Source organism: Gavia stellata, chromosome 7 (assembly GCF_030936135.1).
Source record: "Gavia stellata isolate bGavSte3 chromosome 7, bGavSte3.hap2, whole genome shotgun sequence".
NCBI lineage: Eukaryota > Metazoa > Chordata > Aves > Gaviiformes > Gaviidae > Gavia > Gavia stellata.
Genome location: NC_082600.1, coordinates 37,535,479 through 37,555,067, shown reverse-complemented (window position 1 = coordinate 37,555,067; position 19,589 = coordinate 37,535,479). Strand labels below are relative to the sequence as shown.

The window sequence follows — 19,589 nt, the reverse complement described above, 5'->3', positions numbered from 1 at the left end:
GCCAGTCATTTCCTTGTGGAAAGTAGATTTTGTCAGGCTGGGCTCTGTGTTCTGCTGCATTATTTTTATCTACCTGTTTTTTGTCTACCTGTCAGACAGGTAGAAAAGACTAGTTTGCCTTTGTACAGGGCCTTCTGCCAGACAAAAAGCACCTACAAGAAATTTTATAGCTTGTTCCACTAATCTGTCTGCCCCCTTTCTTCAGGAATACAGGCATTTTATAAATCAATGCAAGGAAGCAATGTCCCACTGTATGGCTTTACCATAGATTCTGGTACATGACGTGTAGGATAAGGAAAGACTTATAAACATCTATTGTCTGTTTATGTTGTTTGCTAATTGTTTTCCTAGAATTGGTGAATAGCATTTTTACTTCTCACATGTGTTAGCTTTATATAGCTGTGTAGGAGCCTTTGGAGATTCACCTCCAAATGTTGTCCCTTCAATGGAATCAGAAATGGAAATTCAGCTTCCATACTTTCAAGGAGTTTCCTTCATAGGAAAAAAAATATACATTTTAACTGTGTTAGTTCCATGTAAGTCAATGTAATACATCTGTAATGTTCCTCTGGGCTGTTACACAGCTATCTAATGTCAATTCAGTGCACTGATGATGCATCTTAAGATGCAGACTGGGTTTTTAACCATGTTATGTGAATGTAATTGAAGAAAACCCTTTTATTGGGTGCCCAAATGAGATCATTTGAGTAAGGGCTTGGTTTAAAGATGTTTAAATCTCACACTACTGCACAGCTTGTCACTGTTCTGGGATTTATTCTATAGTGGATGTAATTTCAGATATTGGATTGTGACTGATAGCATTGCTTGCTGTGTAAAACTGTGTGAAGTTCTTTCTGCCAGCGTACATTACTTTTTATTTATACATTTTTCATGTTTCTTTTATGTAAGTAAGTACTTCACAAATTCTCAGGTAAAAAGGAAGTCTTGAAACTTATATGCCAGATAGGCTACATGCTAAAAAAATGCTTTTTTAGGTCTCTGAGGATGAGAACTGGTACTAAACTGATACATGAGGTTCTTGAATAAACTTGGATTCTTGTATTAGCTTAGATTCATTCTTGTAATTAGCTTTGGCTACTCCAGCCTCACTTTTAAAACATGTCTTGCTAGTAAAACACACTTGTTGGTTATTTAAGAATTACTTATAGAACTATTACAATGTAATATATAAGTTAGAGATCCCTAGAGGCCACAGTCAATTTGAGCATTAAATGAGATGTCATTCATTAAATATTTGTGTAACAGTCCCTGCATCAAGGGCCTACAGGTCATTTTTAAAAACAAAATTTAGTAGTTGAGAGATGCTCGTAAAACACACATAATAATTTTGTTTCCCTTCAGATTTTCTGTGTTGAAAGGAAGTGAGTGTTTATTTTAGGATTTTTCTGTGCTTGAATATTGTTTCTTACTAAGCCTTTTCACATTAAGTAACCAGGGTCAGATGTCTTGAAAGCATTACATGGACACAGCTTTGTCTTTGGTCTCATTCTCTTTGGTTCCTTATTTTTTTAACAGAATACTTTAGTATGGAATTTGTTAGCTAAATAGCTAAAATTCTGTAGAAATAGTTTGTCTATTCTGTAGTAAACAAAGGTCTGTATCAATTCACGAGCCTGCTCAAATTAACTAATTCAGAGAAGTACAATTCTGTACACGTATGTAATGTATATTTTTGTTGTATACTTTGCTCTAAAAGAGTCAAGAGGCTTTTGATTTTCATCATAGTCTGTCATGATCAGTATCACCAAAGTTTTACCTTTCTGGATGAGGCGCAGTCACTAAACTAAAGGAAAGACTTGCAGTGAGAATAGTATTCTTAGAGTAATAACTATAGATTTCTTCAATTATTAAGGTTTGCAAACCTCGTAATTTACTGAGGCACTGCTAATACACTGGAAATGACATACGTGGAGTGATGTATTTTTCCTTCCTCTTACATCTGAGGTTTTACTTCTGACTGCATCCCTCCTTGCTCCAGGGAATAAGAATTTGAGACGAGAAGTTGAAGATGCAAAGCACCATCAGTAGTTTTAACTTAATGTGGTATTTGAAAGCATATAACAGTTTCTAAAAGAATGAACAAATACGTCATAGTTAATTTATCATATTGGTCAACCTATGTGAATATTACCTTTCTTGTGTGTTTTAAGGATAGATTGAAGGTTTTTGGGTATATTTTGGATGGAGGGAAAAAATAGTACATGATCTAAAAGATGCAAGTTGCAAAAGGAAAAAAAACCACAAAACAAAAAAACAGAAAAAAGCTGCAGTTGACACAAGAAGGTTGATGTTAACATATGATGTGATGATGGATGTCAGGGGCAGAGGAAGGTGTTGAGTCATTGTTTTAGACTTGTGAGGTGGATTTACTAGAGTTTATGTGCTCCAGAGAGCAGAGAATATTCTGTTGATCCAGTTCTGCAAATACTCATTTGCAGATATTATGGTTGCTCCAGTGAATGCTGCATTAAAAGTAAAAGAAGCTTTAAATGTTCTTTAAAATGGAATGTATTGCCTTTATTCTCTCTGTGGAGCGGTGCTGTTAAGAGCTACATCCCTAGCCATACACTTCTGAAATTAAAAAAGCTTCATGGCAGAAGAGGTGCCCAAATTCTAAGAAGTCTTGTATTTCTGAAGAGAGATATAAATAGTCAATAAAACAAGTCTGTGTAACACTTCATAGGCTAAATCCAAAAAGCGACATAGATGTGGTGATGCTTCAGTATCTTAAAGTGAGCAGTCTGGACCATGCAGTGGGAGGGAAGAGAACAGGGTTCAAATCTTTGCGGTTTGAACTATTGTTGCATTTTCTTTCCTGTTAGAGGGCAAGGAACAAAACAGAAATAGTCTGTGGAGCAGGGACTAGAATCTAGGTCTTCTCTCACAGTTGAGTGCTCCAGCTATTAGGCTACAATGTGATCCTTGTTGCTGATTGTCCGGATGCCACAGCATTTTAATTCTTAACTGGGTAGTTGCCCAGCTTTAGCAGATTAGAAGCTTGTCACCATCCAGCCTTTTAGTTTCTTTATTAAAGCATTCTTCTGGCCAATAAATGAGTGCGTTTGAATCCTCATAGGCTAACAGGGAATTAAACTCAAGTTCCTTGCCTCTGTAGTACTTGCTGTAATCCAATATGGATCTACAGGAGAAGTTCTGGGTTGGTAGTCCCAAGCCATTTGTAGACCCTTTTGCACCCTGCAGTGCTCTTACACAGCATCTACCACCATTAGAGAATCACAGAATCACTAAGGTTGGAAAAGACCTGTAAGATCATCAAGTCCAACCATCAACCCAACACCACCATGCCCATTAAACCATGTCCCACAATGCCACATCCACACATTCCTTGAACACCTCCAGTGATGGTGACTCCACCACTCCCCTGGGCAGCTTATTCCAGTGTCTCACCACTCTCTCAGTAAGGAAACTTTTCCTAATATCCAGCCTGAACCTCCCCTTGCACAACTTGAGGCCATTTCCTCTTGTTCTGTCACTAGTCACTTGGGAGAAGAGACCAACACCCGCCTCACCACAACCCCCTTTCAGGTAATTGTAGAGAGCGATAAGGTCTCCCCTCAGCATCCTCTTCTCCAGGCTAAAAAACCCCAGTTCCCTCAGCCGCTCCTCATAAGACTTGTGCTCCAGACCCTTCACCAGCTTCGTCGCCCTTCTCTGGTCACGCTCCAGCACCTCAATGTCCTTCTTGTAGTGAGGGGCCCAAAACTGAACACAGTATTCAAGGTGTGGCCTCACCAGCGCCAAGTACGGGGCACGATCACCTCCCTACTCCTGCTGGCCACACTGTTTCTGATACAGGCCAGGATGCTGTTGGCCTTCTTGGCCACCTGGGCACACTGCTGGCTCATATTCAGCTGGCTGTCAACCATCACCCCCAGGTCCTTTTCTGCCAGGCAGCTTTCCAGCCACTCGTCCCCAAGACTGTAGCGTTGCATGGGGTTGTTGTGACCCAAGTGCAGGACCCGGCACTTGGCCTTGTTGAACCTCACACAGTTGGCCTCGGCCCATCGATCCAGCCTGTCCAGATCCCTCTGCAGAGCCTTCCTACCCTCAAGCAGATCAACACTCCCACCCAATTTGATGTCATCTGCAGACTTGCTGAGGGAGCACTCAATCCCCTCATCTAGATAATTGATAAAGATCTTAAACAAGACCAGCCCCAAAGATTGGTCAAACATGACTTTCCCTTGGTGAATCCATGTTGACTACTTCTGATAACCTTCTTTTCCTCCAGGTGCTTTGAGATGATGCCCAGAACGAGCTGTTCCATCATCTTTCCAGGGATGGAGGTGAGGCCAACTGGCCTGTAGTTTCCTGGGTCTTCCTTCCTGCCCTTTTTGAAGACTGGAGTGACACTGGCTTTCCTCCAGTCCTCAGGCACTTTGCCTGTTCTCCAGGACCTTTCAAAGATGATGGAGAGTGGCCCAGCAATGACTTCTGCACTTGCGGGTGCGTCCCATCAGGACACATGGACTTGTGGATGTCCAGTTTAACTTAATTGGTCTCTAACTTGATCCTCCTCAACCAAGGGAAAGTCTTCATTCTTCCAGACTTTCTGTGTTACCTCCAAAGTCTGGGACTCCTGAGGGCTGGCCAGAGCAGTAAAGACTGAAGCAAAGACGGCATTCAGTAACTCCATCTTCTCTGCATCATCTGTCACCATGGCACCTTTCTCATTCAACAGCAGGCCCACATTTTCTCTAGTTTTCCTTTTGCCTCTGACGTACTTGAAGAAACCCTTCCTGTTGACCTTGACATCCCTTGCCAGGTTTAATCCCAAGGAGGCCTTGGCTTTCCTCGTTTCATCCCTGCATACTCTGACAGCATTCTTGTAATCTTCCCAAGTGGTCAGTCCCTTCTTCCACAGACTGTAAACTTCCTTCTTCCACCTGAGCTTTTTCAGAAGCTTCTTGCTCAGCCATGCAGGTCTCCTGCTTCCCTTGCCTGATTTCTTGCTCTTAGGGATACACCGATTCTGAGCTTGGAGGAAGTGGGACTTGAATATCACCCAGCTCTTTTGAGCCCTCCTACCCGCTAGAGCCCTAACCCATGGGATTTCTCCAAGCAGTTCCTTGAGATCAAAGTTAGCCCTCCTGAAGTTCAAGGTTGCAATCCTACTTGTTGTTTTCTGCATACTGCACATGATCCTAAACTCTATCTTCTCATGATCGCTACAGCCAAGGCTGCCCACAACCTTAATGTCCTCCACCAGTCCCTCTTTGTTTGTCAGTACTAGGTCCAGTAGTACAATTCTCCTTGTTGGCTCCTCCACCACCCGAGTCAAAAAGTTATCATCAATACACTGGAGGAACCTAGGAGGACCGTACATGCCTGGCTGTGTAGCCTTCCCAGCAGATATCAGGGTGATTGAAGTCCCCCATGAGAACCAAGGCCTGTGATTGTGAGGCGACTCTCAGCTGTCTGTAGAAGACCTCATCAGCTTCCACATCCTGATCAGGTGGCCTGTAATAAACACCCACAACAGTGTCTCCCATATTAGCCTGCCCCTTAATCCTTACCCACAAGTTCTTAACTTGCTCTTTATCCACCCCCAGGGAGAGCTCGATACATTGCAGTTGCTCTCTCACATAAAGAGCAACTCCACCACCCCACCTTGTCGGCCTGTCTTTCCTAAAAATAACATGGCCATCCATGACAGCATTCTAGTCAGGAAAAAAAAAAGAAGGTATGCAGGACAAAAGTGAAATTAGAAAATGATCTTGCATGCAGATGTTTTAAATAGTTGGTGTACAGACAGGTGTCCAACAAAAGAAAAATAAGTCAATAGCATATCAACTGCCATTTAGTACATATCAGGTTAGCATCCTCAAAGTCAGCATATTAGCGAATTTGACTGGTAAAGATATGCTTAGAAAAACTACACTGAGTGTAAGTAAGATGACAGACTGAATGATGCCAAAGGAATCTCTCAGTCAGAAGGCAAATGAGATCTGGTAGAAATGGGTAATTTGTCATATATATATAAATTATTATTTTATATATAATAAATATGTGTATATATGTAACTAATAGGTACATAGTCTTCAAATTAGTTCTGTCAGGCATACTATAGTCAGGATAATAAGTTACAAAAACTAAATGTTAGAAGTTTTGACTTTTACAAATTAACAAAAAAAAGAGATCTTTACTTGTCTGTAAGTGCATAATGTAATGTTCATCCTTTCCCAAATTTGACACTGCAGAAGTCTAATGTTTAGCTTTTCTAGTTACCTAACCTATGCAAGTTACCAAATGTTCGGCTCTTTGTTAAGCACAAACGCCTAGCATAGCCTTCATACTCACCTACTACTCACATGAATCAAAAAAGTTTGCATACAAAATGGGAAAATATATCTTGACTTACCCACTCCTCAAAATAATTTTCTATAATGGGCAAATCCTTCCCTCCCTTCACTATGTTTTTTTCCTGCTTGTTATCTGGCAGAGGCAGTGTCTTTGCTTGTCAATCAGGACAAGCTAGCAAACACTACTAAGAAGATACCTGGCCTGACAAAGCAACACTTGCAAGAAAGAGGACAACACTTAGACAAAGGAGTGTCAAGACTATCTTCTGAATTAATGCAAGGGATCTACATGAAACCCACATGTGATTACAGAAAGAACTTCACACTGATTCAATTTGTTCAGGCTGCAGAAAACTAATCTCTCAGAAAGAAGAGTAGTTTTCCATTGGGTTAGCCAGTTAAATTTGTTTTGCACAGAGTGAAAAATGGCAGGAGAGAAGAGTACTAAAGAAAGAACAGAGTCTAAAAAATGTGACAGTAGAGGTAAAAAATTGCCAGCCTTGCTCACCATTCACCTACTGGAGCAGAAGTCTGCAGAGCTCAGTGCTGAACCAGATCACGCAGCTGATTCAGCTGGAAAGGATCCCTTTTTTCTGGCACGTTAAGTGTCAGCTGTTTCAGTTCCCTGCCTGCACAGCCACACAACAGGTTATGCCAGCACAGCACGAGAGTGAACAAGCAGCAGCAATGATAGAACCATGCCCAAAAGTCCATGGGCCATAAGATTAAACCTGGACAGAGTCCTGCGGGCTCTAAAGCAGTGACCAGTTATAGCAGACTGCATGGTACACCAGAATAAAATTATCTCTGAATAACACAGCTTGAGATGTAGGGAATGCAGGAAGATAAAATCCCTGACAAAGTGCTGCATGTTGTTTTCCTAACAGAGAAGTCAGCTAGGTACAGGGAGGGCCTGTTCAAACTAAGTATTAGTGTAAACATGTTTTTTCTGTCATTTCTTCATCTATAGCTTTTATAAAAATTTGTAATTGTGTGGCTTATTTTGGATGTTTGAAATACTTTTACTTACTACTGAATTTTACTTTAGGCTAGCTTAAGTTAAGAGTAATTTCAAGGCTAGTTAACAAAAGGCATTTCTCACACCTCTTTAGGTACTTTCTCCAGAGTATCCAAAGATTCAGAGGATATGCCCTCACCCATATCACCCTCACAAAATGCACAGGAACAGCCCAGGAGCCAGTATCTTTCCGGACACTTTCCACCATCAGGAAAGTCTGCTCAGCATTACCCACTGGAAGACCTCTCTGGCACGCACAAGAATTGTGGGAGGCATAAAATGGTGAATAGTCTGTCTGTATTAGTGTTTCTGTTTGGTTCAAGAGTGTGGGTTTCATGCTAACTCCTGACGGTCCCCAATCAGTATACTTTGGTTCACACTGCAGAGAAGGATGAAAGCACAAATGCTGAATTAATTGTGGACAAAACTAACCAAGATGTACTACAAGAGTGCACCTAATGCACTCCAACCATTACTTAGAGGTCATTCTGTGAGTTTTGACCTAGCACAAAGCAAAACACCACGAACAGTGTGGATTTGAAGCCCCCGGTACTAAGTGGTTTACGCTCCAAATCTGCTTCTCTTAGGCTGCACTGCTTACTTACATAGACTTTACTTAAATTTAATGAAGTCACAAAAGGTAAGTTAACTTACTGAATTACAGTCAAAAGACTTATGTAGGTACAGCACAAAAGCAAAGATTTTTTAAAAAAAAATTGTCTACTTATCATTGTGGAATTGAGAGAGCACCTAATTATCCAAATATAAAGAATTTCTGCATCTGCCTGTTTTTTCCTACAATGGCTGCTAGTTGGAATGTCAGCATCTAGGGGGTTAAGTTTAAATTTATGCTTTGAATGAATTATAATATATATTTTGCTATTGCATCAAATGGCTCCAGGCTGATGTTTTCACAGTATCTTAAACATAGAGGAAGCTCTTGAATGTGCCCTAATTGTTAGATACTTTCTAGATGCTAATGAGATCTCAACCATTCATTTTAAAAGTGTTTTTTGTCTCCGTATTTTTCATATGCACAGCTGAATTTACTTTCTAGAGGCTGAAGTACAGGTAGAAGATTTTTAGCAGGTGTTTGTTCAGTGCAGAAGAAGGATACTAGGAATAATATGAATATGAAGACTTGCTAAAATTATTGGGGAGGGTACCAGAAGCTGCTACTATTCTGGTAAGAAATACTGAAAATGATTACTATTTCACATCTAAAATCTCCCTTACGATTTGATGAGTCCTCAAAGCATCTTACACATAACAATAACCAAATGTAAGACATGCTATCAAGGAATTAAGAGCTTTTTCTAATATTAAGGATAATCCATGATGTCCCAGTTTAATGCTATACAGAAATTTGCCTCAGATGCCTTTTCCAGAAAGCTGTTCATCAAAGCACTCAAAAAAAAGTCTGCTTGAACCCTCTTCTGACAAAACAATGGTGAAATGACAACTAGTATTTTCACTAATTCTCTTTGATCAACTGCCAAGCCAACGAGAAAAGTCATGTACCGAAACCACTGTGCATAAACTAGAGCGATACCCTTTGGAATAAAGAAATAGGAACAGGCAGGTGAGCATCCTTGAAGCTTAACGATCACAGGAAATTCTTCAGCAGTTGCTTTTTTCAGCAGTTGCTTTTAACATGAACTTTAGAGTTTCCATTTTGATCTTCAATGCTTAGGAAAAAAGCATGAGTCTCAGTCAGATAAGAAGGTCCTGCACATTGGAGACACTAGTAATAGTTTTAATTCTTACCCCGCTGGAATTTAACTGGCAAGATCAGAACTCGAGATTTTACAGCTTACCTCCCTACTGTGGAACAGAACACGTTCCTAAAAAACAGATGTCAGAATAGCATTAGTGTCTGAAGCAGTTTAAATATACTCAACTTGAACCGTATATATCTTACTAATATGACCATGCCCAACTTCCTGAAGGTCTGTGCTTTGCCTTCTGTCCAAAGAATTATGCCATACAGCGCTACTTTGTAGTCTCATTTACTTGAAAAAGCTGTAAGATTTCTCTCAAAAATCTCAACACCCTCTTAAGTCTCCTGGTTTATTCTACATACGTTTTACTGGTTTCTTCGTTTCTTCATTTTGCTAAATAAATAGCAGAACAAATGTCTGCATGTCCAGAATGGTTCTGAATCCCCCACAACGGGAGGCTGGGAAGGAAGGAAATTCCACCCCCACCCCACCCCCCCACTTTTCAGTCCGTTCGATTAAAGTGATAATTAAAAAAGCCTACCATCAAGTATATTTTACAATAACTAGAAATACTTTCATTTAGGTTTAGCTAAAGCTAGTAGGTAGGGAGTTATACCTCACTGATCTACTACACACATCTATCAAGGCAAAGGAACATCATTACAGTGACTATCTGAGAAGGAATTCTTTCAGGACATCATAAAGACAGCAGGAGAAAAACCTGTAGATTACAAAAACATTCCCCAAAACCTCCGCTTTATATACTATTTCTTCTAAAATAGTCTCTAAGTTTTCTTAAAGTATTAAATCAGAGCATAACAGCAATACTGAAGTTTTAATCAGAGGGATTTACACACCGATGAGCATCTGTTGCGACTTTTTCCTAGCATCTCTGGAGTTTTCTGAGTATTATCTACAGAAACACTTTGTCCCTGCACTATCTTTTAAATATATATTTCACAACATTTTTCCTCAGTATGTTAATTTACAGCTTATTTTTCCAAGGAAGCTGATTTTGAGGATTCTTGATTTGCTGTAGGCTTATTTAATGTCTCCCCCTTGAGTATTCAGACAACTAAAAAGGAAAAAGAAGCTAAAAAAAGAGGAAATGAGAAGTATCTATTCCCTTTAATCTTGGCTTTTTTTCTGCTTTTTCTGGAAACAACAGGCATTTTTCTCACCAGATATGTGCTTACTTTTAGGCATCGTGCCACTTTCTCCCGATTTTTTTCTGAGATGAAGATTCTGACAGGGAGAACATAGTAAGCCTTTGACTTCTCACCATCTACACTGCTATGCCACTACTCTACAACATACAAAAGAGCTATGTCAGTGGGAAACTACCTAATATCTATTTGAATTCCTGGAAATTTTCTTCTTCCAGAAACATACACTGTCCCCCAAACTTTCCTAAGACAAGATTTTGCAATACCTAGGTAAAAGGATATACACCTGCCTGACACCAACATCTTCTCTTTTACAGTCTGGTTTGTCTTCATAATCCCATGAAAATTGTTTCAGGAAGGGGTAAGAAATAGCAGAGCAGAAGTGTATTGGTTTGCCAAATTCCTAACTTGTGTCACATTCAGTGTCTCTTCAAGAATTACTAGACAACGGCTTTACAGACTTCATCTCAGGCCTTGCTATCAATCCCTCCCTAAATGGCCTATCCCAGGGCATTAAAAGCAGCTTGCTAAGAGAAAAGGGGGTGTTACGGTTTTTTTAATGGCAATCTCTGCCTATTCCATCATTTGCAGAGATCCTAGGAACCTTCCCCTTCTGAGTCAGACCTGCACAACACTTCACTGCAATTCATTTTCATTCCTGAAGAATGCGTATTGTTCCTCATCCATACAGCTTCCCATAAAATGACTCCGAGTAACAGCTCACTTCCTAGATTTCAGTATGAATTTAAATCTCCCACAGCATACGTTTATAAAATAAATTAAAAAAAAACAAAACCAAAACCCAACAAACCCCCAAAAAAACCCAAAACCAAAACACCAGCAAAAATCAACCAAACAAAACCACACCATATACTTAAAATTCTACTTCCCACTTTTAGGTCTCAAAAGTCACATATGATATAGAGGAAAAACCAACAAAATAAATACAAGAAAAAAATTTCAAATGAAAAATATTCCACATAGATTTTAAATTCCCTGCAATATACAGTACAGTGAAGAAAACTAAGAATTACATAACCACAAAGTACTCAAAAGTCAAAAATATATTATAGTTCAAAGCCCACATGCATTCTGGTTCCTTATTCTACTACATAATAAGTGATATAATTTAATTAGAAAAGGAAAAAGTATATCTGAGAAACATGTATTTCTATAGTTGCAGTCCTAAATACATATGCAATACTTAATATATTTACTATATTGGTCTACTAATACAATTTGTATGTTGAATACATAATGAAGTGTAATATTAAGTACAAAACTAGCAAAAATTACTGTTCTAGTTAACTCACTTGCATATGGAGCTAAATTAACATTGAGTCCATTCTTTCAGGTCTTGGTATACATCAAAAAACACTTTACTGCTCAAAAATAGATTTTGTAATACATAGCTATTCACTAAATCACTGAAGTCATCCAGTGGAAGTTTTTCTATTTGTCTCATAGTACGAGGAACAGACAATGCATTTTATTCCTTACAAAATACCGTTAATATCATTCACCCACCTTGTCATAGTAGGATAGAGCCCTGTTTTGCAGGATTATGCAAAATGTACATAGAAGATTATTCTTGAGGGCTTATGCTAATTTTTTTGCACTTGACAAGTAAGTTAAGCATAAAATAGGCCTCAGTAAATTAGTATGAAAACAAAACAAGTAAACAAAACATCACATACAAATCTCTTACTTGCAAAATGAGATTTTATAAGATAATTGCCTAATTAAGTCTATTTTTCCCAAGCACTTTTTTATGCAATTACTGTTCCTTGTAAACGTCAACTTACTTCCTCAATTGTTTTGTGATTAAAAAAAACCCCAACCTAAAAGGCTGTGCTACTTTTTTTATTAATTAAAAACATCCCACATAAAAAAAGGCTGCTACCTGCTCATTTCCCATATGGTTATTACCCTCCTATTCTCCAAGAACAGCTTTTTCAGGCATTCTGCTAAACGTTCAAGAAGAATTCTGTCATATGCAAGACTACTAATATAAGACCATTTCATTACAAGTAGTAAAGAGTTGCATACTACATCTACACATTGGAACAGAATGTAAATTATTTCTTGTATTTAATCCATACTTGAAGATCTTGTAAATATTCTAACAAGAGCTAAAATTTATTCTCATTTTTAGTTATCATGTCCTCCTGTTGCATAATATCAATCTCACAAATTGCAGACCACAAAAACTGTATTTGCGTATCTTGGGGAAAAAAAAAAAAATTAAACCCTATCAGCAAAGCTGTTTCAACCATCAGAATAAGAAAAAAAATATTTTCCCACCTATTCAAAATAAACTTTTTTCAGCTTGAACAACTGAAAAAGCGAAGTGAAAATCCTAACTTTCACTTCAAAGGCACTGCACAGCAAACTTCTTTGCTTTTAAAATGTTACAAATTTCAAGATAGACATTTTCAGAAAAGCTGTGGGTGAAATCCTAATATGATATAAAAAGTACCTCTCAACAAAGATGCTCTACTCTCTACTTGAAAAAACAAACAAGCAAACAGATACGGCTAAATCAACATTAAAGGTGAGAAATTCTGTGTCTGTGTATCAGGCTTTTGTATGCTAGACTCTCCAAAGCATGGACTGATGATCATATATTCTGTTATTGTCCAGTTAACAAAGCCAGCAAACAAACTAAAGGTTATCCCAGAACTAAGTCAGTTCTCATGAAATCCATGATCACTAATTTTTAAGGGAAGTAGCACAGAAAGTTTTCCCGCAGTACTGGAAAAGGGGACAAATATAAACCTAGAGAAGTAAATGAAAGCACGATGTAATGGATAAGCTCTGTACTGCTAAATATGAACTACAGACATGGAGCATGGGTGAAGTCTTTCAACTGTATTTGGGTGAGTAAACACCAAATCAAGAAACACTGATTAGACAAGACTTCTCACCCCTGCTCTGTAAGAACACATAAACCTCCAAATTAATGGCCATTTCTTACATAAGTAGGTATTAATTAAAACATCCATGTGTAGTTTGGAAATAATCTCTTGTTTACATACTTTTAACTTCAGTGTTTCCACTTCCTTCAGTTCAAAAGAAACAGTATCACAGCAAGGAAATTAAACTAAGTAAAAGAGTTTGCTTTATCAGTGAGATTCCAGTCATGATTTTTTTTTTTCCACTGTGCACATTAAAAAACAGGGGAAAAAATCCAGAACTTTCTTCCTCTTTAACTACAAAAGGTAAAGGTTCCCATTCAGTGCTGTTAAACTATAAAAAGGAAACTGGACAACTGTACAGATCACATTCACTAGACATAAAGCTTATCATCATAGCCATATCAAAAATCAGAAAGAAATGCTTTTGTGAAGACTTACGGCTACAAATGGCAAAGAGGGAGATCTCCTAGTTTCTATGGTTAAACTCAACATTATGACAGCCTTACAGTTGGGAAAGACGAAAATCAATGTTGCTCAGAGTCTAGAATGTTTTACTCTTAATGAAAGTACTGCCTTTCTCTACTTCCAGAATTCATTCGTTGAACTAAGCTTTTGGAAGAAAACTAAGGCTCCTAGGAAAAGCTACTGACTTGAATCCACGTTTTGAAGATGAGTGACCAATAAGATGTAGTTTTTGAGAAAAAGGCAGATCAGAAGCCAAAAGGTAACCAACTTCAATTTAGACAATTAGGGCAATTTGACAATAAGTCCTAGCAAACTTAATGTCAGTCCTTACCCTCCCACTCACATCTCTCTAAGAAAGTTTACTGTAACTTCCAATGCATGTCCAAAATGTGAATAGCATCACCACTGAGAAAAGATCTTGCTACTTGCATGCTATTAATGAAGACTCTTAGAGGAAAGTTGTAAGAAGGTACCTCAAAGTAGGAGAGAGACATATGCATTTTTAGTTGGAAAACGGACAGCATATATATTTATAAAACAGTCTGACCAACAAATTGTGACACCCCAACTACTTTGTTCCCCACGTTTCTCCAAGCTAATTTTTACAAAACATTTACGTCGGTGAACTTCAGGTCTGCCCAGGTAATCTCTTTGGACAATGTTCTCAAGTAGACAACACTCTCACTATCTGAGAAGAATGCTTGCTTCAAAGAGATAAATTCAGACACAATGTGTACAGGCTGCTTTATTTCAACAAACTAAATGGTCTCAGACACTTAAAGATGCTAGTGTGATCTTTCACACTACAGTATTAAGAGGCTAAACAAGGTTTGAGGTTATGCATTCAGAAACCTTTGTCTGCTTTATTGCATAGGCCCATGGCAACAACTATCATTCAAAATGTTTTTATCTTTACTTAGAGGAAGAAAGGAAGAATAAAGTAGCTGAAGAAGGTTGCATTTTGCCAAAACCCCGTACTCCCTTTAATTGTAAAAATGTTTCATAAAGGTGAAAAGCTATATCACCACTTTTTAAGCAATACTAAATACAGTAAAACTATCCTGAAAGAGAAAGTTAGTCTGAGATTATTTTTTTTAAACAAGCAAAAGACAATACGAAAAGAGAAACAAAACCAGAAAATGCTGTTTGTGTCTGGTGATGACTCTTTCTCACAGACCTACCTCAAGAGCAGGCAAACACTGAATGAAGCTTTATTAGCCAACCCCAAATTTGACAATTTTTTTATCAGGAATATTCTGAAAAAAAACATGTAACAAGACATCAAGTTTTGACTAGCTACACTAGATGCTTACTGGACAGAAAACAAGAAGAGAGGTAAATAAGAAGAAAATGGGTATGGAGAGGAAAAAGGAAAAAATAAAGGAGCAACCAGAGAGAACCAGTCTCTTTTTTCCCCATCAAGCTAGTGGAGATGGCAACATCGTTTAGATCTCTCTGGACTGTTCTAGTCAAGGGTCTGCTTAGTCTCTCACATAACAAGAAAGGTCACAGATTATGTAACTTTTACCAATGACACCACCAGTGAAGGATGACCTAATATCTGATTCAACTCTGGGCACCACACACATTTTCTTCCCTTTTCTAGCCAACTTCAGCATTACAAAACTCTGTACTTACTAATCCAGGTTCAATAACCTGACACCAATGGTAACTGATTAACAACCATTCTGTTAGAGATATCCCAAAACATGAAAGGCTTGGAAGGGGCAACCAGAATAATTCTGTGTCCAGATTTGTATTTTACTAAGGAAGCATTGGTGCACAACACTGCAGACAGAGCATGCATATAATCCAACCTTTACCATAAATGTAGACATTTTTCCTTGTTTTTACTTGTTTATCTACCCCACATTTCTTGTTTCTCTGTATGTGTTTCTTTTTTAAAAGAAGATATCCAGAACACTTAAATGACAAAGCTTTGGCCGTTGTTAGCCCAACTCTGCTATCTCATTCTCCATCACAAAAAAATCTCCCAATCTGACAGTTAGCATCATGGTCCTTTTAAAAGGTATTTTACCATAAGGGTAACCTCATGACAATGTAACACTGAAGCTCTATTATTAGTTCATGTGCCTGCACTATGTATCAATGATAGAAGAGGGAAAACCTAGGTTTGGAACTTAAGTGAGCAGTATCTTTAATCGGAACACTTCATTAAACACTGGGGCTGAATAGGACACTTTCATGGTTGCATTCTTTTCACATGTTGCAAAATGTCTTGAAATGATAACGCACAAAGATTAGAACTCACCTTTCTATCCACAAACTACTGAGACTTTCTATTTGCATAAGACATAACCCTCTAGTTTACAACAAGTTTCACAGTTTTGTAATCTGTCATTGTTTATATTTCCTCCTGTTTCAGTAAATAAACTTAACTCTATAACTTTCCATATAGAGACTCAAAAATAAACATGAATGACATCTGCAAGTCAGCAGATGCTGTATACGCTAAAATACTTTTCCAGATTTCAGGAAGACAGTTCTTTCACATTGAGAAAGTGTCCTAATTATGGACTCCATTTCTCTCATTGACTTTTAACGAAAAGACCTCGACAATTTGGATATAAGAGAAGTTAACAAGTAATTTTAAAAAAAAACAAAACAAGGCGCTGCATTCTGCATAATTTTGCATTTGAACTCAATGAGTTACTTTGGCTAAACAATAAGCAAACTTGCTATTTCTCTCATCCATTGTACCTGTCTTAATTTGTCACAACTGAAGAAATACACATTTGTTTCTACATAGGAAACTAGCAATATACACACAAACACAAAGGTCTACTAAGCAAAACTAAATACAGTAACTTACTCAAAACAAAATTGAATGCAATGGAACTAAGCTACCCAACAAACATTATTCACTTTGTATTAATACACTCTGGAGCCATGTGCATCAATCTCAACAACAGAAAAGACTAACAACACACCCAAATAATTTTTTTATGTCCTCATCTGAAAATAAGCATACAACTCCATTCCAAATTAATTCACAGGAGTTACTCCTAAGTAAATTTAATTCCATCTGAATACTACCATAAGGTGCAATAATGGTACTTTCTAAACTGAGTGTACCAGGTCTAATAGGAACATAAATCTACCTGCCTGTGCTGATAAGCTCACAAGTATATACTGTTTACAAAACAAACATATGGCTATGATCTTAATTAGAAAAGCTAAAGAAGTCATATTATGTTAATTATCTAGTTTCTGATCACTGAGCTATTCTAAATGATTAAACCAAAAAATAGTGCTCATACCTAACCTTTCCATTTCTACACTTATTCCTTCATACACCAGCCAAGAAGCAATTATTAGCTCATTTCTATGAGAAGAATTCAGAAGAGTGAATTTTTAAATTTGCTGTCTTTTCACAGCTTAAACAGCAGAAACAACTAGGGTGTCCAAACCCTCCAAAGTACAAATACTCTCTTTCAGGAGTTGAAGGAAATGCCAGAGTGGAAAATTATTAAGTTTGGCCAAATATATGATATCGAAGTAACACATTTAAATAAAATTTTATTTCATGTGCACAAACATACACAAAAAGGGGGCTAGGAAAACTGTTAGAAACTGAGGTGTCCCCATTCAAAATGGCAAAATAATTTTTTGCAAAATTTTTCAGCCTGCAATTCAAACCAACGGCATTAAGGGGAAAAGGGCTAAAACTGTTCCGTTCGCTTTTGCCTTTTGTTTTTCCTTTAAAAACAAAAAATTAAAATCAGGCCACATGCTCTTCTCAACGGAATTGCAAATTATGATACAAAGTTAAAAGAGCTTAATAGTGCTCAAACAGGATTTATAGTACAACATAAAAACCTATGTATTCTGAAAGGTTATCGGAATCAGTTGTGGGGCTTAATCATTATTTAACACCATATATGTATCTGGTACTGCATTCTGGGAGCATTGACAGGTGAAAATTATTACAACTCACTGATCAACAGAAAATAATAATCCAGGTTACACAGCAGGAACTTGTACAAAAATATGCAAAGAGCATTCTGTTAGCAGACACCCCCTTCTCCCTTTAACTTTTACAATAATATGTAATTGCACGCGTGCCCTAGCTTTCAGGAACAAAAGGTACAAACTCCCCCCATCTGACTTTCGCATCTGGTCAAACCCGCTCTGTCCTTATTAAGGATATGACTGCCTGAGATTTAGAAGCAACGCCGAGGATTTCCACTTCCATCACACCGTGGTCTTCCAGCCGTTTACCGGCAAAACACCCTTGCAGCCAAACGCTTCCCAGGAAGGGCTGAGCTCCTGCCCCGCGGTACCCCCCCAGCCCCGGCGGCGAGGGTTCAGCACCCGGCCCGGGAACAGCGCACGCGGCCCCGGGCGCTCCCGCCGCCCCGCTCCCCCCGCACCGCGGGCACGCACCGTTCCCGAAAGAGGCGTGAGACGGGGGCGTTCGGCTTGCATGGCGCCGGGTTTAATAAATAACTTCGGGGTTAACTCCAGGCCTCCTCCCCAGTGAATGCATCCCCTTTCACTCCGAACATCCTCCGACTCCTAAGCGTGCTCACAACGCTGCTTTCCATGAACAGTCATGTCTTCCCAGGCTCCCGAGGAAAGCTGCTGAGCTTGATGCCCAAAGACTGCACTAAAATCTGTCGCCCCTTCCTTCACCAGAAACGCGATTTACGCCCTCACACACTCGAACCCCTCGGGGCCTCACTGCTGGGCGTACCGCGCTTCCAGCGGGGCGCCGAGCCCCACAGTACACCGGAACAGCTGCAAAGGCTCCCCCAAAGGCCGAAGAAACCCCGAAGCCTGCCACGCACCTACCGGCTACGGCTCTGGGAACCATTCCGTGCAACCACCGCACGTCATGTGCCAGGGGTTTATTAAAGCATCATCCAAGCGCGATGAGCAGCGGCATCATACATGCCCTCCTCCCCCTGCCAACACACAGGCACACGCATCCCCCCCCGAAAGTACAGGCCAGGGAGGGGGAGGGGAAGGACTCCTCCTAAAGGTGCCTGCCGTGCGGAGCGAGCCACGCTCAACGGCATCCCCCGGGGCGGGGAGTTCAGGCTCCCGCTCCCGCCGCCGCCGCCCGGGGAAGGCAGGCCCGGCTCTCGCCGGCCCGCAGCCTGCGCCGGCCGCAGGCGCCCCGCTCAAACGCCTTCGCGCCCACCGCTCCGCCGCCTTTGGAGGAAGCCCGGCCACGTCTCGACCCCCCGTGCCCTTCGGCAGACGCCCACCCCCGCGCTCCGGCCCCTCCGGGGGGCTACTCCCGGGCCAGTCCCCCGGGCTGCGCCGCCCAGCAGCCCGCTCGCTCACTCGCCCGCCTGCGGCAGCGGCGCCCAACGCCGCCCGGCCTCGCGCACACGCTCCCCGCCGCGGCGCCGGCGGCCGGAGCGCCGCCCCCACGTCCCCGGCCCCGGCCCCGGGCCTCGGCCTCAGCTGCTGCACGCTCGGCGGAGCGGCGGCTCCCTGCGCAGCGGCGGCGGCGGCGCCACAGGAGACGGCCGCCGGGGCAACCCGCGGGGCGGCCTGACGGCGCGCACCGACTCGCGGCCGCCTCCCGCCTCTCCCCAGCGCCGTCCCCGGTCGCGGCCCGTTACCTGTGAGGACCCCGACGCGGATTTGGTGGTCGTGGTTCGTTAAAATCATCCCCTCCGACGCCATGTTTCCCGGCGCAGCCACCGCACTGACAGGCAGCGAGCGGGGGGAGGGGGCAGGAGCGCGAGAGCGGCGCGAGCGCAAAGGGGGAGGAGCAGGGGCGAGAGGGGCGGGGCCAGGAGGCGGGGCGGGGCCAACCCCAGGAGGGGCGGGGCGAGCGCCAGTCCGGGCGAGCAGCTACAACCGCGCGGAGGGGGGGAGGGCGCGGCGCGAGACTAGCGTGCTGCGCGCGGCCCAGGCAGCACCAATCTAGTGCCGAGAGCGCCGGGCCTGGCGCCGGTTGCCGCCGATCGGGGCCGGTC

The 19,589-nt window shown here is 40.9% G+C and overlaps 1 protein-coding gene across 8 annotated transcripts in view; it reads right to left on the bottom strand.

Annotated features, from left to right (window-relative positions):
* Positions 1 to 19,293, bottom strand: part of GPHN (gephyrin) — a 301,131-nt gene extending 281,838 nt beyond the window's left edge. For all 8 annotated transcript variants that reach the window (XM_059820017.1, XM_059820021.1, XM_059820014.1 and 5 more), the window contains exon 1: positions 19,230 to 19,293. In XM_059820017.1, the coding sequence (XP_059676000.1) occupies positions 19,230 to 19,293 (64 nt within the window). The remainder of the gene's footprint in view (positions 1 to 19,229) is intronic.
* Positions 19,294 to 19,589: the final 296 nt, after the last annotated feature.